This window comes from Ursus maritimus, unplaced genomic scaffold (assembly GCF_017311325.1).
Source record: "Ursus maritimus isolate PB19 unplaced genomic scaffold, ASM1731132v1 scaffold_2, whole genome shotgun sequence".
Taxonomy (NCBI): Eukaryota; Metazoa; Chordata; class Mammalia; order Carnivora; family Ursidae; genus Ursus; species Ursus maritimus.
Genome location: NW_024424452.1, coordinates 70495761 through 70518538, shown reverse-complemented (window position 1 = coordinate 70518538; position 22778 = coordinate 70495761). Strand labels below are relative to the sequence as shown.

The 22778-nt window shown below is 41.8% G+C and overlaps 1 protein-coding gene across 2 annotated transcripts in view; it reads left to right on the top strand.

The window, feature by feature from the left end:
• The first annotated feature begins 6126 nt into the window (after positions 1 to 6126).
• The window catches only part of DNAH14 (dynein axonemal heavy chain 14), a 298523-nt gene continuing 281871 nt past the window's right edge, over positions 6127 to 22778 (top strand). Inside the window, exons 1-4 of one of the 2 annotated variants that reach the window (XM_040636128.1) lie at positions 6127 to 6730; positions 12235 to 12364; positions 20873 to 20882; positions 22420 to 22563. In XM_040636128.1, coding sequence (XP_040492062.1) covers positions 6603 to 6730; positions 12235 to 12364; positions 20873 to 20882; positions 22420 to 22563 — 412 coding nt within the window. In that variant the 5' untranslated portion in view covers positions 6127 to 6602. The remainder of the gene's footprint in view (positions 6731 to 12234; positions 12365 to 20872; positions 20883 to 22419; positions 22564 to 22778) is intronic. The other variant, XM_040636129.1, reaches the window with a different exon arrangement.

Genomic DNA, 22778 nt, shown 5'->3' with positions numbered 1-22778 from the left:
TTATCTTTACTAGTAAGTTGTAAGTTTCGTACTTCCATATGTTTTCATATTACTAATTAGCAGCCTTGCATTTCAGCTTGAAGAGTTCCCTTTAGCATTTCTGGTAAGGCAGGTCTAATGGAGATGAATTCCTTCAGCTTGTGTTCATCTGAGAAAGTCTTTCTCCTTCATTTCTAGAGGACAGCTTTTCTGGGTAAAATATTGTTCATTGGCAGTTTTTTTCTTTCAGTACTTCGAGTATATCATCCCACTGTCTCCTGGTCTGCATGGTTTGTATTGAGAAACCCCCGATTGCCTTATGGGAGTTCCCTTTTACAAGTGGAGTTTCTTTTCTTCTGCTGCTTTCAGAATTCTCTCTTTGTCTTTGATTTTTGATAGTTTTAATATAGTGTGTCTTAGCCAAGTCCTCTTTGTGTTGAATCTGTACGGGGACTTATAGCTTCATGCTGGATGTCCCACCTTTCTCCCTCCCCATATATGGCAAATTTTCAGCCATTATTTTAAAAAGTTTTCTGCTCCTCTCTCTCTTTCTTCTCCTTGTGGGACTTCCACATCCTAATATTGTTTAACTTGATAGTATCCCACAATTTCCACAGGCTTTCTTTAATGTTTTTCATTCTTCTTCCTTTTTCTCTGGATAATTTCAAATGACCTGTCTTTGAGTTTGTAGTTTTTTTTTCTTCAGCCTGATCAATTCTGCTGTTGATGCTACTGCATTTTCTTTCCATTAATTGTATTCTTCAGCTACAGAATTTGTTTCGTTCCTTTTAATGATTTCTTTCTCTCTGTTGACCTTTCAGTTTGTTCTTATATTGGTTTCCTGATTTTGTTTAGTTGTCTGTGTTCTCGTGTAGCTTACTGAGCTTCCTTAAAACAATTATTTTGAATTCTTTGTCCAGCAATTCATATGTCTCCCATTTCTTTGAGGTCTGAGTGGAAAATTACTGTGTTCCTTTGGTGGCGTCATGTTTTCTTGATTTTTCGTGTTTCTGTGGCAGCTTTATATTGATGTCTGTGCATTTGATGGAGCCGTCATCTCTTCCAGCATTAGGGACTGATTTTGGTGGTTCCAGACCACCTGTGGGTGGGTGTGAGGGCACTGGCTTAGTGGAGTATGGCAGTTCTGGTTCTAGGGAAGACCCTGCAACATGGTTTCCATGTAGCTTCTTCAGTGAGGTCAATGTCGGCATAGATTTTAGGGGTTCTCAGTGGCCAAGCCTGCAAGTGTTGACAGTGGCAGAGGGGACTCTTAGGGTCTTTGCTAGTGAAGTCTGCTGGGGACTTCCTGGTCCTCCATCCCTTCCAGTGCAGAGTGTTATGGTTGAGGGGATCCCTCTTGGCACAGGGTCTGGTCCTTGTAGTGGTGGTGACACTGGTGTCTGATACGTGGGCACTTCTGGAGTACCAGAAGCTCTGGGGTCTGAGGAGCTGGTTGTCCCCCAGCCATGGTAGCTCCCGTGCCCACCATGTTGATGCCTGTAGAACAGCCATGGGCTTGGATTTGGAGCATGGGCATGTGCAGAACAGCCACAAAGATGGAGTCTGAGGTGTGCACACATGCGGAGCCCTTGGGACTCTGGAACCAAGGCATGTGTAGGGCTGGGGGGAGGTCGCTGTGCTGGTCCTGGGGCAGCACAGCAGCAGCTCCTTCTGGGGGGAGGGGCAACAGAGTCTCCCTCCCTGGGTGTTCCACGGAAGTGATACCGTTGCTTATGTCAGTAGCCAGTGCTCCTGGTGTCCTCTGTGGAGCAGCAGGGTGGGGTCCACATGACAGACACTATAGGATCCTCCACCGTGAGCGCTGTGTGGAGTCTGCACTCTTGCGGGAGCTGCTGAGATCTTCAGTGGCAAAAGCTACCGGGGTCCTCTGCAGAACATGCCACTGGGGACTGTGATGGCAACTCCTGGGTGACTGATACTGACAGCCCACCTTCTTCTTTGTTCTTAGCCAGCCGTCCCAGCTCAGCCAGTCTCCCCAGGGATCCTTTCTCTATAGTTAATTCTCTTTTTCTTCCACTGCATTGCTGTAGTTCTTAATTGGATTCTTGAGCCCTCCGAGGCTTATTTTTGTCCATAGATAGCTGTCTGTTTGTCCTTTTTTATGGGGGGGGGGGAAGAGTGGTATCTCCTACTCCCATTACCTTGTTGATGTCCAGAGGCCTGCTCTCATCTTTATTTTTTTCTTTCTATTTTCTTTGGATTTATAAAGTTTTGCTTTTTCTAACTTCTTTAGATAGTCTTTCCTTTCTTCTGGTATAAGCATTTAAGGCTTTTATTTACCTGTAAGTACCTCTTTGGATGCATCTCACAAGTTTTAATATTTAATATCTTAGCATTTAGTTCTTAGTATTTTGAAATTTTCTTTATTCTTTCTTTGTTTTTTTTTTTTTTTTTTTTAAAGATTTTATTTATTTATGTAACAGAGAGACAGCCAGCGAGAGAGGGAACACAGCAGGCGAGTGAGAGGAAGAAGCAGGCTCCCAGAGGAGGAGCCCGATGTGGGACTCGATCCCGGAACGCCGGGATCACGCCCTGAGCCGAAGGCAGACGCTTTAACGACTGCGCTACCCAGGCGCCCCTCTTTATTCTTTCTTTGAACCATGAGTTATTTAGACAGGTGTTTCTTCATTTCTAGATTTATGGGATTTCACTTTTTATTGCTTTATTTCTAATCTGATTACAATGTGGTCATAGAATTTGGATTATATGGTGATAAAGTGTTTGAAGTTTGTTGGGACTTATGACCCTGTAGGTTTTTTAATTTTTAAACTGTGCCTTGTGCACTTAAAATACATGCATTCTCCACTTCTTGAGTTGTACACAGTGTATTTGTTAAGTCAAACTCTAAAATTAAGATTATTAAAAATCTGTATCATTACTGGTTTTGTTTGTGTTTTGTTTTGGTGGCAGGGGGGTTGGCCTGATTAACTAAAATGAATTTGTTATAATGTTCTATTATCTACTATATTTGTTTCTCTTTAAGGTTCTGCCAGTTTTTGAATTATGTATTTTGTGTTACATATTTTGCACTACATGTTTAGAAATTATGTTGTCAGGTGGAAGTTCAGAACTGTTTTCTTTTCCTGGTGAAATGAACTTTAATCATTACGTAGTGAACTTCTTTATGTCTAGTAACTCTTTCTGCTTTATTATCTATTTTTTCTGATAGAAACATGGCTGTAATACCTTCATTTTGCCTAATAGTTGCCTGATACGTCTTTTTACTGTCCTTCTCTTGCATCCTTTTTGTATCCTTTTGTTTTACAGATTTGTTTTTAAATAAGATATAATTGGATTTCCTCCCCAGGTTTTCTGTCTTTTTAGAAAATTTGGTGCATTTGTATTGAATAATTATTAGTATGTTTTGGTTTATTTCTGTCACCTTATTTTGTGGTTTACCGTAGAAGTTTTAAGATGTATGCTTAGCTTAGCAAAGTGTAAATTTAATTATTTTCCATCTTCGTCTAGAAAATACGAGAATCTTAAAACAATTTAATTTTAATAATCCTCCTCTTGACCACTATGCTGTTGTTTGTTGTGCACTTTAGTTCCTTCTTACTTTTAATCCCACAAGAAATAATTACTCTTTTGTGCAGTTAGTGTTTATTTAGCTTTACACGTATTCATTACTTCTGCTGATAATTTCTTGCATCTTAGACCTGTCATCTTAGGATCATAGTCCTTTTCGAAGTCCTTTACAGTACATTTTATGAGTGTCTGTTGATTTTATTTGCCTGAAATGTCTTTATTTTGCCTTCATTTTTGAAATACATTTTGCCAGGTATAGAATTCTAAGTCGACAGGTATTTTTCCGTAGCATGTTGGAGATGTTATACCATTGTTTTAGTTGTGTGCGTGCGTGCGCACGTTATCAAGAAGCCCATACTTCGTCTGTTTTTCTCTTTACTCTGTCTCTGGCTGCTGTTATGATCTCCTCTTTGCCTTTGGCCCTCTACAGTTCCACTGTGTTGGGGGGTGTGTGTGTACACGCGCATGTGTCCACTTACATGTTCATCCTGCTTAGAATTTGCAGGACTCTGTGGGGCTATAGATTGGTGTCCAAAAAACTCTCAGTCATTATATTCCCCTTTTTCTCTCTTCTTCCAGACTTTTGATGTGTATTATGTCAGATTTATCATTCTCTCCTGTCTACTGTTTAACCTTTCTTTTCATTTTTTCATCTCTATCCCTTTTTTGACAATTCGTTCAGATCTACCTGAATAAAAATCAGAGTACCGCTTGGGAAAGGGAAGGAGGGAATGAATATTATGTAGGCAACCTACTAAAGTCAACCACAACTGTCCTTTATTTTTTCTGATGTTTTAAATCCCTGTTTTGTGTAAATACATGGTTGTGTTTCACTTCTGATACTTGGGAAGGTTCATGCATCCTTTTAGTTCTTCTGGACTTACAACGTCGTGTATATCCCAACCTTTATTTTGTGATCTACGCACTTTACGTAGCATCTGTTGGCTCCACATTGTGAAATGAAGAAATTAAAACATCATGCATTTACATTTTATCTGATACCTCATACTCCCTAATGTTTATTGCATATGTTATAATTTTAGTTCTTTTTACGGGTACCTTTTACTTTTAAATAATATAGTTAAACTTCTGTTATTTTATTTATCACATTTAAGTAGTCTCTGTGGATGAGGAGCACTTCTGTTCCCTGTAGCTCATTTACCTCCTCTTCTCCCCTCTCGATTGTTTTAATACTTACACTTCTGCTCTGTACCAGGAGTCCTCCAGTTGTTCTGACCTACTTCTCCACTTAGATGAATTTAATGCTTTTCCTATTATTTTCTCTATTGCCATATTTTTGCCTTCATCGCTGTGAGGGTGGAATTTATTATCACGTACGTTTTACAAGAAGGGTTCCCGGATGATATATTTACTGAATTGTGCACGTGTGAAAATGTTTGTTAGCTTTATACTTACATGAAAACTTGGCTCTGAATAAACTTCCTAAGCCACTCCTTTCTCCTGAGGAAATATTCTGGCATTTGAATGTTGCTCTGGAGAAGTGTGAGGTTAACTTGATTTTTTCACTTGTCTGATAGGAAAAAAGAATAACTCATTTGATTTTTTATACTGTTTGATTAATAGATCAAACAACTTCTCTCTGTCTTTTTTTTTTTTTGGGGGGGGGGGTGTTTGGTGGCCGTGATGATAGCATGAAAATACAAGCTACTCCAGAGTTAAAGTAGATGTTGTAGTTAACATCTACTCTCCTGTTGGGTCTGGCAGATGGTGGCCTAGTGGTCACATCTGGTCTGCCACCTGTTTTTCTAGGTCTGCAAGCTAAGAATGGTTTTTATAAAGGAATAATGACAAGCAATTTGATGATAGATAACACTAACTTTGAACCCCAATATGAACATGTTACCCTTCTCAAAAGAATTCTGTGTTCTTCATTAATAGGAACATTTAAATAGGAATATTTTTAAAAATTCTATTTAACTACTTTCATATTGAATTTCATCAATAAAACATTTGCAGAAATTTGTTTTCTCTCACTTTATGAATAATGTGTAATATCTTTGATTTTTCCCTCTGGTCCATAAGCCTAAAATATTTACTCTTTGGCCTTTTTTTTAGAAGAATTCTGCTGACCTCTCCTCTGTTGTAAATCGAGAATGGGTTTGATTCAGGGATGCTTTTGAATGTAGTGAGACTGTCCCTTGGATCTGAACCTTGTCTGAAGTGTGGGCCCCAGAGTTGTAGCCTTCAGTTCCTGTCTGCGGTAAATGATCCTTCTGTGGCCATTCTTGGCACTCTTGGGATCTGATCGGGACCCTTTCTACACCCTGAGTCTCATCACCAGATAGACCAGTCCTGCGTTGATAGTGTAGTTGTTGGCTTCATTTCCGATGTGGAAATTTCTATCATTCCTATTCCATTAAGAACTCCTCTTGCCTCTGGCCTCTTTCATTCTGTCATATTTGATTTGTCTGGTGCTAATTCACTTGACAATTGAAGCTTTTCTGCCCTACACTGATTCTAGGCTGCATCTTGGCCTCTTTAGTCAGAGTATGCTGCCATGCCTGCACAGCGCATTTGCTTTGTTTGGAGGCTTTCGGGTCCTTGCTAGATTTCCCTCAGTAAGCAGAAAGAGAACACTGCTTTTTCATATTTCAAAACCCACTCCCTTTTGTTCTGTTCCGTCTGAAGAATGCTAGTAGTATATGGACATGGCCTTTTAGTACTTAGCGAACGGTGAAATGAGTTTAACAGCTTAGGCCACCAGGTCTGTTGACTTCCCTGTGTTCTTTCTGATGATTTTCCCTGAGGAGAGGATCTTAAAACTTAGCATTCTTTTCAGTGTGAAATTTAAGGTAAATTAGAATTGTATGTACATAAAGCCATCGTTGTAAGAAAGAAAACCTTGCCTTAGAGAGGGAGGTAAACAATACGGAGGCTGCCCTGAGAAGGATAACTAGCATAGTGAAGGGCCTGGAAATCACACTATACGGAGGAAACCTTTGAAGGTAATGGAAGATATTCATTTCAGCCCTGTGGGAAGTTGAGAACCATATGTGCAGTTTTGAAACCAATAGTCGTAACTGTGAAAACATCTTTTATATTTAAAAGGTAACATGAACATATTTTTTACAGCCTGTTACTTCAGAGTTCTGTTTAGAAAAAAAAACATCGAGAATATACCCATCGATTTGACAACAATAAATCAAGACATGGACAAGGAGAAAAGCAACACAAAAGCAAGGTAAAATAAGATACAATAAAATTAAAATTTCAACAACATATGTCTAGTGGTAAGCCATTCTGAGAGTGAGGGACGTACAGTGTCATGTGAGGAATGGATGAGGGTGCCGGAGTTTAGCAGACCTTAGGGAGGGGTTCCCGACAAGATAGGCAGATTAACACCGGCTCCTTCCCCACACCAGTCTTGGATATGCCAAAAAAGTGAGAAGGGAGTTGCTGGAAATGAGAAGTTAACCAACAGCTGAAAAAGCCCAGGATGGCCCCAGGTGGTTCGGTGTAGGCAGATGGAGCAGAGGTTAGAGAGATTCATGTGCTTTCTTCCTTTCTCGCATTCCTCTCAGTGGATCAGCGTCCACTCAGAAAGAAAATAATGAAGTGAGGAAGTGCTGGAAGAAACTGACTTCTATTTAAGCCTCATGGGTTGAACTCATGCTCTTACTGCTCTCCTTCCTGAAATCCCACCAAATGATCAAAAAGGTATAAACTCACAAAAGAAGGAGAGAGGAGACAAAAGCATGTGGGAGCTGCCAGTGTAATTTGGGAAGCTTGGGAACGGAGGGATAAGTAATTACTGATTTGCAGAGCAGACAGTGCAAACCTAAGGTGACAGGAGTGAAGCCCAGCAGCAGCTGCTTCATCTCCGCTGCCACCTCACCTCCCATCTGTAAGGATCCTCTCGAAGTGGCCAGTGGCAGCGGAAGCAGTAACCTGAAAGTTTTTAGAAGCAGCAGTTAGAACGCAGATCCCCTTCCTTAACCTCCCTCAGCCAAGAGAACGTTTCTTCCTTCATTCCAACGGAAGACATCCAGGATGCGGGGACACCAAACACAGCCGAGAGTACGTTATTGTACCCAAGTCGTAGGGAGCCTTAGTATTCTTCCTGTGCTGGACTTTGAGAAAGCTCACAGCCAAAATCTAAGCACATTATCTTCTGGATATATGGCCAGCTGACAGGAAAAATCTGTAGATAAGGCCAGTTGGGAAAAACTCAAGCATTATCCCGCAGTGAAATCTACCAGTGGACAGATTTCGCCAGTGCCTGAAGAGTGGTCTCATTGCTGTCTCAGTGATGATTCTTAAATACGAGCAGATGACCCGTGATCATTTGAGGAAAGTTTACAGCTTGACAGAAACTCAAATCACAGCCTGGAGAAAAGAGACTGAAGGGAGCAGAAAAGTTCAGTAACAACCAGCACAAGCCTATGTTGGGTTGTCAGGTGACAGAAGAAATAGCATTAAGAGAATAAAAAATAGGGAACATTTGGAGGAAAAAATAGCTTTTGGAAATTAAATATATAATAGCAGAAATGGAGATTGAGAGAACAGGTGAAAGATAAAGCCGAGGAAGTTCTCCAGAAGGAAAAAGGGAAAGGTAGAGATAGACAATAGGAGAGTAAAGATAAGAAGAAGGATACGGAGGAGACAAAAAGATGATGATAGAAATAAATTCCAAAAATGCCTGTAATCACAGTAAATGCAAATGGGCTAGAGTTTTGTTTTTTGTTTTTGTTTTTGTTTTTAATGTCAAACTGGGTTAAATCCATGTGTGGAAACATTTTAGAAAGCAAAAGGGTACCAACAGATGAAAAGTAAAAAGATGCTTCCATATTCTCCTCTGGGTCATAGGGAAGAATTACAAGGCTTCACCATTGCAGACCATAAAACTTGTTTAGACAAATTCTCAAAACATCGCAGTAAATCACATACTCCTAGATCACAGTGGACATCAGTTCTAAGAGCTTAACTAGAAAACCACTCTTCATTTGGAAATGAAACATGATGTCTGAAGAATAGACACTTTTCTGAAAGACCCCCCCCTCCCAAGAGGAAACAATGTAGAACTGAGTCTAGAAAAGCAAGAAAGAAGAGAGGAAGGAGTTGAACTTGCCGCCCTAGTCTTGTCTCAGTTACAAGTGGTGTGGTGTAGCCGATTCAGCTGTGCGGAGAGAAATTTATAGTCCTACAGCTTACGCTAACAAACAAGATAGGCTGCAAAATTAATGAGGTAACAATCCATTCTAAGAAGTTAAGGGGAAAAGAGTTGAACAGACTAAACCAAGACAAAATCGAGGGAAGAAGATTAACAGTACCAGAAACTAACAGAATAGAAATCAAAGATAAAATCAGGAAAAGCAACAGCTGTCGATCAAATTGGCAGACCTTTGACAGAATGGACCATGAAAAAGAAAGTCACAAGTGCACAGTTAGGGTTGTAACATGGCACAGCTCTAGGAAACACCGCGTAGCATGTGTTCTCTTTATATACTGCCTCCCAAAACACAAACGCAGGGGGCGCTGAGCAGTGTCGGGTCGGGGCTCTGTAACCACTGCTAAGGAGGTGGGAAATGGGAGATGCGTCAGCGCAGAACGATCTGCAGTTAAAAAGATGAGAAGGTTAACTGTTTCATGGCAATTAGTCTGAAATGTAAACGTTTTAAGAAAAGTATGAACAAAATAGGCTCAATAAGTAATAGGCAGAGTGAACTTTTTAAAGTTTTTATTTGAATTCTAGTGTTAACATACAGTGTTATGGTAGTTTCAGGTTTCCAATATAGTGATTCAGCACCTCCGTAGGACACCCAGCACTCATCACAACAGGTGCACTCCTTAATCCCCATCACCTGCTTCACCCAACCCCCCCACCTCACTGAGTTAAGAGTCTGTTTCTTGATTTGCCTCTTTTTTTTTCTCCTCTCTGCTCATTTGATTTATTAAATTCCACATATAAGTGAAATCATATGGTATTTGTTTTTCTCTGACTGACTTAATTTTGCTTAGATAATACTCTCTAGTTCCATCCACGTCATTGCAAATGGCAGGATATCATTCCTTTTTATCCACTAAAATTGTCGAATTTATAGTTACGAATCATGACTGCCTCCCCAACCTCCCCTGCCCCCACAGACCACATATACTAGGCTCAAGCAGATTTCCAGAGTTTCTGAGTTTCTACCAGGTTTATGAGTTCTAGCAGAAATTTAAGAAACGGATAATTCCAATCTTATACAACTTCTTCCACAGAACAGAAAAAGAGAAAATAGTCCCTAAATCGCATGCATGCATGTGGGGGCGAGGGGCACAGGGAGGGAGAGAGAAAGAAACTTAAGCAGACTCTGTGCTAAGCTTGGAGCCCAGGTGGGGCTCGATCTTATGACCCTGAGAGCACAACCTGAGCCAAAACCAAGAGTTCAACGCCCAACACACCGTGCCACCCAGCGCCCCCATTTATACAGTCTTCTAAGTCAGTTTCATTCACAACCTTAGAAGCAGGAACCCTTAAATAAGATACTAACCTACAGGTTACAGTAGCATGTAAAAATGGATGCTACACCAAGATCAAATTGAGTAGCTTATCTCGAAAATGCAAGGTCAGTTCAACATTAGAAAGTGCATCAATACCAGTTATCATTAATAGATTAAAGGGAGAAAAGCATTTGATAAATGGATTATCTCTTAATGATAAAAACCCTTAGCAAACTACATGATTAAGGGCACTTACCAAAAACCTGAAGCAAATATTTTTAATGGTCAAGTATTAAAAGTGTTCCTTTTAAATTGAGAAAAGTGACAAGGATATTTGCTGTTGCCACTTCTATGTGACATGCTATTAAAGGTCCTAAGATAATAAAACAAGAAAAAAGATGAAAAGAAATGAAAGCTGGAAGTTTTGAAAGAGGAGAAACAAACCATAATCATTTATAGATGATATGATGTCTAGTAAAAACGTACAAAAGAATTCACAGAGTTTTATAATTAATAAGTGAATTTAATTTAGCAAGGGTGCTAGATTAAAATCAGTGTATGTAAGTGAATTTCATTCCTATAATCCAGCAATAGATTGAAAATTCAATTTTAATCATAACTATCATTTGTAATAGTAATGAAAAATCCAGTACCTAGGAAAAAGCATGTGTTTGACCTTTGTGGAGAAAATTACAAAATTTAATTAAGAATGCAACAGAATTTATATGGAAAAACAAAGGGCCAAGGATATGTAAGCACTCTTAAAAAAAGAAATTTGGAGGCATGAACCTATAGCTATGACAACTATAGCAATTAAAGCAGTGGGATAGAAAAACAAGGATAGAGAAATAAAATAAAGAACCAGGGGTGGATAATTGTATATATTTGGAGTGATACAGACTTGGTGTTACAGGTCAGGGAAGGGAAGGATGGGAGTGTTCAGTAGTATGTCGTGACAATTGCGTGTCATTATGGGGTGGGAGTGGGGAGAATTGGATCTGCCCCTCACATCATACCCCAAACTCAGGATGAACTATAAGACTTGTGGAAGGCAAAACTTTTAAAGTATTTGGAAAAAGTAAAAGAGTTTTCTCAAGATTAAAGACAGATTTCTTAAGAATAAACACAAATCATAGATGCAGAGATAGATAAATTAGGTTATATTAAAGTGAAGAACTTACATTTATGAAGACTTCGTCAAGAAGTGAGAAGTTGAGTCCAAACCAGAAGAGGTTTTCAGCCCAGGTAAAATGACAAAAGATTACTATATAAAATGTGAAAAGAACTCCTAAACATTGTTAAGAAAGTGGTATACAATTCACTATAAAAAAAAGAACAAAGGGTATGGATTAGACATTTCGATGAAGAAGAAACTGTTCAAGGTGTTCATAAACCAAAGGGGACTCAGACTGCTCAAGGGAGGAGGATTTAGGAATTCCTAATACAGGTATGCATGAGCAAGCGCGAAGTGTTCTGTCTTTGAAGAGAAAGCTTGCCGCCTTATTCATGTGATTCAGTACTTTCGTTTAATATACCGATGGGTAGTTTTGCCCACTGAGCAGCATGTGAGGATCTAGAGAACCTTCTGTTTCCTCCACCTCGCAGAAACGTGCTCTGTGGCCTGAGTTGGCTGCAGGCACTGATTTTGGATCTGTTCTTATGAGAAGGTTTCCCAAGATTAACAAATAGGCAGTTGGCTAATGTATTGTGAAAAGATTTTGGTTTCAGTCTTGGTAAGGGTTGTCGTTGGGGTTGGTTTTATAAAGAAGGGTAATATATGAGTATTAAATTTCAAAAAACTGTGTTCTGACCTCACTCTGCTGCTAATTGGTGAATATTTCTTCATCTTTTAAGTTAGATAAGGATTCTTAAGTCCTTTCTAGCATTAAAATTTCCATGATAATATCAGACCTCTTTTGGATTTAACTAGACTCTCCATGTTTCAGATCTGCTTTTTGTGTTTTTAATTATTTATTTATTAAAAAAATATTTTTTAAAAAAAATTTTTAAGTAGGCTCCACACCCAGCATGGAGCCCAGGGCATGGCTTGAACTCACAACCCTGAGATCAAGACCTGAACTGAGATCAAGAGTTGGACACTTAACTGACTGAGCCCCCTAGGTGACCTCAGATCTGCTTTTTAAAGTGTATCAAAAATTGCTCGAAAGGGTAGATGTTATATTGTAAAGTACAGTATCAGAGCTTAAACTTGGAGTCCTGGCGGCTGTTAACTATAGCGTCTTACTTTCTTTGTCATATTAGACTCGGGAAACATGAAGAGCAAGACTACGAAGATGTCACACCGCCAGAGGATCAGCCAGCTCAAGTAGCAGAAAAAGAAACCTCAAAATATAAAACATTCAGAACGCTCTCTGTGCCCCTGAAGTCCGAGGCGACAGGAGAGATCTATCAAGATTACTATCCAGGCATGCCAACTCATGTTTTCTTTTATGGAGACGGAAGGAGGTTTTTGTAGCACTAAGTTAAGGAAACAGGCAGACTACAGCGCAGTACTGGTCTGCTTTCCGAGTACGGGGTTCGGTAGCGGGTCGATTTCGTTAGTTACGGCGGTCGCTGCGGTCTTTGCGTGCAGAGCTGATCTCTTAAAGGGAACATAATCTACTGGTTGTCACGATAGAAACGGCAACGGTGGTATCGCTGCCCCCACCAAGAGTATCTGATATTTCTGGAGCAACTCAGAGTTGACACCACTCTTCCTGCATGTCCTCTTTTTCGGGATTTGTGTGAGGTGAGGACCTAAAGTTGGGTCCGCATTCTCCGAAGGCCCCGGTGCCTTCTATCTGTGCCATGACCGCCTTTGTGCTCTTGTCTGCCAGGACCCTGACTGCTCCTCCACGGGCCCCTGTTGTTCGTCTTCCTTCCCTCCGCCTGTCCCAGACTGCACCAGCAACAGTATGTAAAACGATTTGTTTAACCACACTTCCTTGTTTACCCAGCTCTTTCCTGTCTTCACTTTTACGAAGGTTGCTCTTTGGTCTCCGTCCATGGCCCCTTCTCCCCCCAGCGCCTGTTAACAGTGTCCTTAACTCTTCCCCCTTCTCTCCTCTGCTCCTGGGTTGGCAAAACTGCAACTGTGTGATCAGTGTGATTGTCAGTGTGCCCTGCCGTCACCCTCATACTGGCAAGCCTTTTTGCAGAAAACTTTTGCACTCGCTTGGGTTCGTTCTTCATGAACCGTGGTCTCCAGCACCGTGGGGTGCTCACCACTGCCTGGTGCCCTTTTATGTCTCGGGTTAGCTTTGCCTCTCGTTACCGCATCCCTTTACACTGTCACAGTTTAGCCATAAGCCTCTCCTTCTTGATTAAAATAATACTAGAAGGAATCAAAGGGAGACCTCTCACTTGCAGCTCCTCGGCCCATCCCGGCCCCATTTCAGTACTTGTCTCACTTCTGGAGCTCCTTTCCCACCATGTCCTCGGGAACATGGGGTCATCTTCCATTCCAGTAGCTCCTCTCTGTCCGTGTATAAACATGCTGCAGGCTTGCCTGTCTTAAACAAGACAACCCAGGAGCATTGTTGGGCCTGTGCTCCCTTTTCGCATCACAAGATCAGGCCTCTTGATAAAGTTGCCTCGGCCTTGCCCTCCACTTACTTCCTTCTCGTTCCCTCCTCAGAGGGGTTCTGACTTCTTCATTCTCAGAAGAGTCTTTCTAATGTCACCAAATACCTCCACATGGCTAAATCCGAGTAAAAAGAATTAATTAGTACATAAAATAATCTTTCTCTTAGTGGACTAGTCTGCAACATTTATTCTTTTGACCACTTCTTTCCTTTTTCCCCCCTTGACTTTTGAGGAGACCACTCTCTTGGCTTTCTTTCTGCCTTTCTGTCTGCTCTCTTCTGGATCTTTATTCCTCTGTCTGCCCTTTAAATGTTGTTGCTTTTCAGGCGTCTTAGGTTCTGCCGATACTCATGTTCCTTCTGTGGACTAGACCATAGTTCGATGATTTTATGTAACAACACATTTCTTCTTAGATTTCTTACTAAGTACATACACAGAGCGAGTGGGCGCTTCCTGCAGTTGCCTTTAGTCTCTGTCTGAATATGGGTATATTTGACTTTCTGAAGGAGCCTAAGACTTTCTGGCGTACATTGGGCAAGAATGTTTTATCTGACAGATTAAAAAGAGGGAGTGCCTGGGCCTTCTAGCCAAGTGTTTGCAGGCCTGACCAAGCTTCCTTTCCAGCGAAATGAAAAGTTGAAGTACTCCGACCCTTCTGTTACTTTCCTCAGTAAGCAGAAATACAAGGCCGGATAGGAGTACAAGGGTCGGGCAAGGCAAAGGCTTGTTGGCTTTGTTAAGGATTCAGGGCATTATACTATGAAGATAAAAGCCATAGGAAGTTTTACAGAGAGTTAACATGATCAGATTTCTGCTTTGCAGAGATCACTCTGGCTGTGGACTGAAGAATAGATTGGAAAGGAATAAAAATGATACAGGGAGCTCAGTTATGAGGCTTTGGATATTCTGAAGGTAGGATTATCAGGGTGATGGGTTGGTGAGAGAGAGGTGGTGTCAAAGGTGATAGCTAGGTTTCTGGTTTGTTTGATACAATGAATAGCGGTGCCATTCTCTGAGATAGGAAGCCCTGAAGAGGGGTCAAGATTTGTGGGGTTTGGGGATGGGTCATGGTTCAGTTTGGGACATGTTGAATTTGAACTACCTTCGGTCCATTCCAGTGGAGATGTCAAGGAAGCAGTTGACTGTATGTGTCTGGGGCTCAGAGAAGCCAGGGCTGAGGGGATACATTTGGAGTAATTATGTGGTGGAAATGTAAGGCATGGCCATGGGTGAGATTGCCTAAGAAAAGTGTATGAAGTGAGACAGAGACAGGGCCAAATAACTGTAGCAGCTCTGGCCTGGATAAAGGAGGGTGGCTGCAGTGCCCACACGGGGGTGGTCGGCGTCAGGCTAGAGAGAATGATGAGCAAGAGGATGGGGGTGGGGTGTCACAGAGGCCAAAGGAAAAAATGGTATCAAAAATGAAGGAGTAGGTCCTGGTTCAAGATGGTGATGTAGAAGGATCCTGAATTCACCTCTTCCCACAGACACACCAAATCTACAGCTACACGTGTGACAGTTTCCTCTGGAAAATATCCCAAAACTGGCCGATCAACTCCTATACATTGGGTGAATGAAGAAAAAAGCCACACGAACATGGGTAGGAGAGGCTGTGACACAATCTCACCATAAACCCTACCCGCGGGGCAGCAACACACCTTCAAGAGGGAACTCACCATCCTGCAATGTTCCCTGAGGAGCGAAGAGTTGGAACCCCTTCGTTGGGCACCTCAGCTTTTAAGACCTGTGCCTGAGAGATGAGCCCCCAAAACAGCTAGCTTTGACAGCTCGGGCTTTGATCCACAAGACCTACAAAGCAACACTGAACTGAGAAACAGTTCTCGAAGGGCTTATGCAGGCTTGCCACCCGAGGGCCCAGTGCACAGGCAGGTGGGCAACTAAAAAGTTCCCAGTTGTTCAGTGAAAGAGGCCTATTTGCTTATCTTAAAGCTTCGCTTTGAGGGTTGGGCTTTTGATTTAACCCACATCCAAGGGCCTGCTGAAATGCTCTCCAAAAATGGAGGCTGGCAGATGCCATCTTTACCCTCTCCCTCTCCCTCACTCCAGGTCCCCAGTATCTCCCAGAAAGGAGCATGTACTCTCATCTGGCACCCTGAATTTTGTGGCTGCCCCCCTGGGGATACCGCTAGATATCCTGACTGGTGGCCAGAGGGGCTTACACTCATAGGGCCTGTAGTCCTGTAATAAATGGAGAAGGAAGGGCCCAGCCCAGACACAGCAGACTGAAAACACAGCCCCAGCCTTTCTGGGAAAGGGTCTGTTGGCTTGTCCTAGAGCTTCAGCCTGCAGGACAGGCTTCTTGGGCACACATCTGAGAGCTACTGAGGTGCTGTCTGGGGACAGAGGCCAGTGGGCACCATCTCGGTGCTCTCCTTCTGCTCATTCTGGGTCACTGGAATCTCCTGGGGTGGGAGGCTGGTGCACCGGTCTGGCACCCTGGTTTTTGCATCTGCCACCTAGGAGACACCTTTTGACCTCCTGGCTCTGGCGACCATGGGGCTTGCACATGTGAGTCCTGCTTGTTAAAAGTGGAGAAACAGTTGCAGGCTCCCTATCCCCCGGACACAGAGCAGAGGTGGCTTACTGAGGGGCACCCACAGTCTGGGAGTGTAATGTGATGTTGTCAGGGGTTAATCACTTACATGCTAGCTTGAAGGTTAAAAGGTAAAAGTAGTAAAAAGAACTATTAACACAAATTTTATTAATGGATACACAGGATAAAAAAATATAAATTGTGAACACCAAAGACATAGAATGTGGAATGGAGGAGTAAAAATGTAGAGTTTCAGAATGCATTCCAACTTAAGTTGCTATCAACGTAAATAGGTTGTTATAAATATAAGTTGTTTTATTTAAGCACAACCCAAAAACCTATAGTAGGTATACAAAAGACGGATGTAAGAATACACTATAGAAAACCATCAGATCACAAAGGAAGAGGGCAAGAGAAGAAGAAAGGAACAAAGGAATTACAAAACAGCCAGAAATCAATTATCATTAATTATTTTAAATGTAAATGTACTAATTCTCCAAACAGAAGCTATTGAATGGCCAAATGGATTTAAAAACACAAGCCCCATCTATGTGCTGCTTACCAGAGTCTCACTGCAGTTGCACAAACACAGACTGAAAGGGAAGATGGAAAAGATGCCACGCAAATGGAAACAGAAGCTGTGGTCGTAACATACTGTAATAAGAGATGAAGAAGGTCGGGATAGAATGCTCAAGGGGCCAGTAGAGCAAGAGGATAGAACGTTTGTAAATGTGAACTCAACATAGGGGATCTAAATACATATTAACAGGTGTAAAAGAAATCGATAACAAGACAGGAATAGTGGAGGGCTTTAACATTGTACTTAGATTCAATGGGAGAGATCATCCAGACCAAAAAAACAAAACCAAAAATAATCCCCTAAAACAATAAGGAAACATTGGTGTTAATATGTGAGACCAGATGGATTTAACAGATGTAGTAGAACATTTCATCCAAAAGCAGCCGACTCCCCATAACTTCTCAAGGGATCGTGGGACGGACATTCACCAGGGTAGCTCATACAACAGGCCGCAAAACAAGTCTCAATAAATTTAAGCAGGTTGAAATCTTATCAAGCATCTTTTCTGCCATAGTGGTAAAGAACGAAACAAAACAAAACCTAGAAATAAGTTAGAAAAGAAAACTGGAAAACTCTCAAACGTGGGGATTAAACAACATGCTATTGAATAACCAAGGGCTAGAGCACCTGGGTGGCTCAGTTGGTTGAGCGTCTGTCTTTAGCTCAGGTCATGATCCCAGGGTCCTAGGATCTAAGCCCCACATCAGGCCTCCCTCTCTCTCTCTGCCACCCCTCCTGCTTGTGCACTCTGTCTCTCTCTCTCAAATAAATAAAAATCTTGGGGCGCCTGGGTGGCACAGCGGTTAAGCGTCTGCCTTCGGCTCAGGGCGTGATCCCGGTGTTATGGGATCGAGCCCCACATCAGGCTCCTCCGATATGAGCCTGCTTCTTCCTCTCCCACTGCCCCTGCCTGTGTTCCCTCTCTCGCTGGCTGTCTCTGTCTCTTGTCAAATAAATAAATAAAATCTTAAAAAAAAAAAAAAAAAAAGGGGCGCCTGGGTGGCACAGTGGTTGGGCGTCTGCCTTCAGCTCAGGGCGTGATCCCGGCGTTATGGGATCGAGCCCCACATCGGGCTCCTCCGCTGTGAGCCTGCTTCTTCCTCTCCCACTCCCCCTGCTTGTGTTCCCTCTCTCGCTGGCTGTCTCTATCTCTGTCGAATAAATAAATAAAATCTTTAAACACCCCCCCCAAAAAAAGACAAGGGCCAAAAAAAAAAAAAAATCAAAGGAGAAATTTTTTAAAATGCCTGAGACAAATGAAAATGGAGATACAGCATACCAGAACTTACAGGATACAGCAAAGCAGTTAGAAGAGGGAAGTTCATAGCATTGCAGGCCTATTTTGATAAATGAGAAAAATCTCAAACAATCGAGGAAGTAGAGAATGAACAAACAAAGCCAAAGGTTAGTAGGAAAGAAATAACAGAGATCAGAGAAAAAGTGAAATAGAGACTAAAAAGACAATAGAAAAGATCAGTGCCACTAAGAGATGGTTCTTTGAAAAGATAAAGTTGACAGACCTTTACCAAGAATCAAATACACACAAAAAGACTCGAATAAATAAAACGAGAAGTAGGAGATGTGATAGCTGATAACCACAGGATCAAAGAGACACTATGAACAATTATGCACCAGCAGATTGGATAACCCAGCATAAATGCATAAGTTCCTAGAAACCTACAACCTACCAAGACTGAATCATGAAGAAATAGACAATTTGACCAGAACAATTACTATTAAGAATCACATCGGTAATCAAAAACCTCCCAACCAACAAGTCCGGGACCAGTTGGCTTCACTGGTGAATTCTACCAAACACTCAAAGAAGAGTTCACACTAATCTTTCTCAGATTCTTCCCAGAAATAAAAGAACACTACCAAACTCAGTTTACAAGGTCAGTATTACCCTGATATCAAAACCAGACAGAGATGCCACAGGAAAAGAAAATTACAGGCCAGTATCCCTGGAGAACATGCAAAAATTCTCAACAAAATATTAGCAAACCAAATTCAATGCATTAAAAGCATGAACCTCCAAGAGAAAACATAGGTGGAAATCCTGGATATCGGTCTTGGCAGAGATCTGTTTTTGGATTTGACACTAAAAGCAAGGGCAACAAAAGCAAATATAAAGAAATGGGATTATATCAAACCAAAAATCTTCTGCACGGTGAAGGAAAACAACAAAATGAAAAGACTATGAAATGGAAGCAGATATTTGCAAATTATGTATCTAATAAGGGGGTCATATCCAATCCCCTACAGCTCAATAGCCAAAAAAACAAACTCCAATTAAAACTGGGCAGAGGACCTGAATAGACATTTTTCCAAAAACATGCAGACGGCCCACAGGTAATTATTAGGGGAATGTAAATCAAAACCACAAGGAGCTATAACCTCACACCTGTTAGAATGGCTCTTATCCAAAGACGAGATAGCTAGCGTTGGTGACAATGTGGAGAAAAAGGAACCCTCATGCCCTGTTGGTGGGAATGTAAGTTGATGCAGCCACTGCAGAAAACGGTATAGAGGTTCCTCAAGAAATTGAAAATAGAAATATCATATGATCCCGTAATTGCATTTCTTCATGTTTATTTAAAAGAAGTGAAAACTCTAACTCAGAAAGATGTATTACATCCCCCACGTCCATTGCAACGTTATTTACAAGACAGGGAAATAAACTGTCTATTGATGGCAAGAAGCTGCGATATGTATATACAATGGGATATTATTCAGCCATAAGAAAATGAAATCTTGCCATTTGTGACAACATAGATGGACCTTGACAGCATTGTGCCAAGTGAAATAAGTGTGGTATGATCTCACATAGATGTGGGATCTGGAACGACAACCAGACTCAAGGATACAGAGAACAGGTTGGTGGTTGTCAGAGGCAGGGGCTGGGAGTGGGCAGAATGAGGGAAGGTGGTCAAATGTACAAACTTTCAGTTATAAATAAATTATGGGGACACGATGTACAGCATGGTGACTGTTGTTAATAATAGTGTGTTGTAAATTTGAAAGTTGCTACGAGTAAATCTTCAAAGTTCTCATCATAAGAAAAAAAAATGCACTACATGATGAATCTTAGCCAGACTCATTGTGATGATCATGTTGCAATATGTACAAATACCAAATCATTATGTTGTGCACCTGAAACTAATATGTTATTTGTCAATTATATTTCAATTTTAAAAAAGGAAGGAGCAGTCAAAAGTAATAGCCAAATGAGTACTGAAAATGCCCATTGAATTTACTGACCCAAAGAATAAGGTCACTTGAGTGCTATTTAAGTGAGGTCCGAAACTCAGCTAGACTTGATTAGGACATGGGAGTAGATGAAAACAGAATAGTGAGTACATGTAACTCTTCTGAGAAGTTTGTGAAGAAAGGCGAGACAGAGCTTACCAACTAGAGGGAAATGTGGTCTAGGAATAGGTAAAGCTTGATGGGGGCTTGAACTTTATGGTGGGAGCTTGATAGGCAAAAGAGAAGAAGAATAGTTAGCAGTACAGGCATGAGGGGATGGGGTCCAAATGAAGGGTGGAGAGGACTGGTTTGGATGGGAGGAGAAACACCTCCCTTATGAAGTCAGAAGGGGCAGGAGGAAATGATGGTGCAGGGGAGGGTTCGTTGGCTTACTTAGCACAGGCGTGTTGAAGGAATTCCCGTCCCATGCCTTTGTGTGCCCTGGGAAATAGGCGTGAAAATCTGTTGGCAGTAGAGAGATTGGAAGGTGAAGGTTCAGGGGTTTGAGGTGCATGTGAGCTAGCCATTCCAGAGCCAGAAGGGCGAGTGAGCCAGGCAAACAGTAGGATTTCAGATTAGTGTTCAGGGGCCATTTGTGATTAATTAAAGTGGATTTCAGAAGTTACCAATCCACTCACGTTTGGGCCTTTGTCTGACAGCTGTGCACACATAGGGACGCTGTTCTGCCACGGAGATCAGATCAAAAGAGTGAGAGTTGCAAGAGTGTTGTTGAAAGACAATATAAGTTCAGCGGGATCAGGAGGAAGATGCAAATAAGCAGAGGGATGATGGATAGTAAGTCATGGGGCCTTGAACTGGAGGTGCCAATGAGGTAAAGAAAAATGCTGACATTGGGAGTTCCGAGCAGGCTGGAAGGAGAGAGGCTGGCGATGACGGGCTCTTGGGGGTGATCTCGGAGTGGTCGGCTGAAGCGGACTAGAGGTGGGAGGGTGTTTCGAGACTGGGGCGAGGGGTGTTGTGTCCACCACCAGAATGACGGGGGTTCACTACGGGGTGAGTAGGCCCTCCCTGGTCCAGGGTTCCAGAATCACTGAGTGGCCAAGCAGGGGGCGGAGTCCAGTGAAGCCTGGAAGAGTCTGAGGTCATGGGAAGGCATGAGCTCTGGGGGAGCAGGGTGTGGGTTTTTTTTGGTTTTTCTGTATGCTTTTTCTTTTTTGAGATGGCAAGTTGTAAGGATTGGGAGCAGGGAGGGAAACAAGCCCACTTTCCGATCTTGGGGGATTTGGGGTGCTGGTGTGTCAGCAACCCCTGCTTGAGAGGGCTGCGTGTTCTTGAGGTCTGGGAAGTCACTAGGCTCCAGTTCAGGCAGGGGAGTGAGCGTGAGAAACTCTTGGAGTGGACGTTAGGGAGAAAGGAAGGTTTGCACGGTTCTCTCACAGACTGTCCACTGAAGCCCACATTTCGTCGTGCAGTCTCCTGAACAAGACTTCTGTTGTCTTACCTTTCTCTCATCCCTGCCCTGGCCCCGACCCGCTATTAGAAACCTTACCGTCATTCCGCGTTTGATTCTGTGGAGCAGGATGGGCGTGTGGTCTCTGATTATACAAATAGGACATCTTCTGTCTCTTTCTTTCTCTCTCCCTGTGTCTTTCCTCTTAATTATTGGCTGAAATAGAACGTACTGGCTATTTTGCTTGTACTTGTTTTGTTTGTAATTATTGTGTCTTATCCCCTACTTAATTGTAGCTCAGTGCTGTACACCACATAAATCTTCGTTAAATCAATGAGAAAGTGTGAAATTATTTCCTTGTAAAAAACCGCACTTTCAGTAATTTCCCCATTCTTCTTCATGCTGAAGATCCACTGATCAGGTAAGTCATAGAAGGAATCTGAGAAAGAGGCTGCATGTTACTTTTCCACATTTGGATCTGAGCATTTTCTGGCCTCAGTTATCAAATTACAGTTAATAAAAAGCTTTTGTTAATGTTTTTCACATGAGAATTCACATTTTAAAGATTTATTGTAATGCTAAAATTAATATTTATCTTTGTAAGCACTCACTGTGTGCTTTTTAAAAAAGGTTTTATTCATTTGAGAGAGAGAGAGCATGAGCAGGAGGGAGAGGCTGAACCGGGAGCCCGATGTGGGGCACGATCCCAGGACCCGGAGATTATGACCTGAGCCAAAGGCAGATGCTTAACCACCTGAGCCTCCCAGGCGCCCCTTACTGCATTTAAGCATATTAACTAACTTAATCCTTGTAACATTCTATGAGGTTCTCACAGTCCTCGTTTCACAGGTGGATAAGGAAAGGCGGATGGGGTCCTTACAAAGTAAATCACAGCACTGGTGGTAAAGCCTGTAACTGTGCTGGGGATGAAGGCGGTCTGACTCAGAGCCTGTGCGATTCGAAACTGAAATTGTATCGTGATCGACCGTATGGCCTGGCATGTGGAATTGCCATGGGATTATTTATAGCCCTTGCTGGTTACTCAGTTAATAATGCTTTTATTTTTAGATTACTTCCAAAAAACTGGAACTCAGCAGGATCCTTCAAAACCAGTTTCTCCTAAGAAGAGAGAGAAATCAAAGGGAAAAAAGGATCAAACTCACGCTTGTCCAAAAGTTAAGAAAAAAAGGCTTGTGTCTTATGATAGAACAGGTACGTGGTATCACCAACCCAGCTTGTTTAGAAGACACACCATTTTTTTCAGAGAATTCTGTGGTTTTATGTGTTTGAGTAGGACACTGTAGAAGAAACAGTCTTACTGAATTTTATGTGTTTGTTTGCTTAAAGAACTGTTTTTTTAAATCTTTTTGAAAACCTAAAATATCAATAGATTGAAAAATGGGCAGAGTCTGTACTCTATGTTCTTA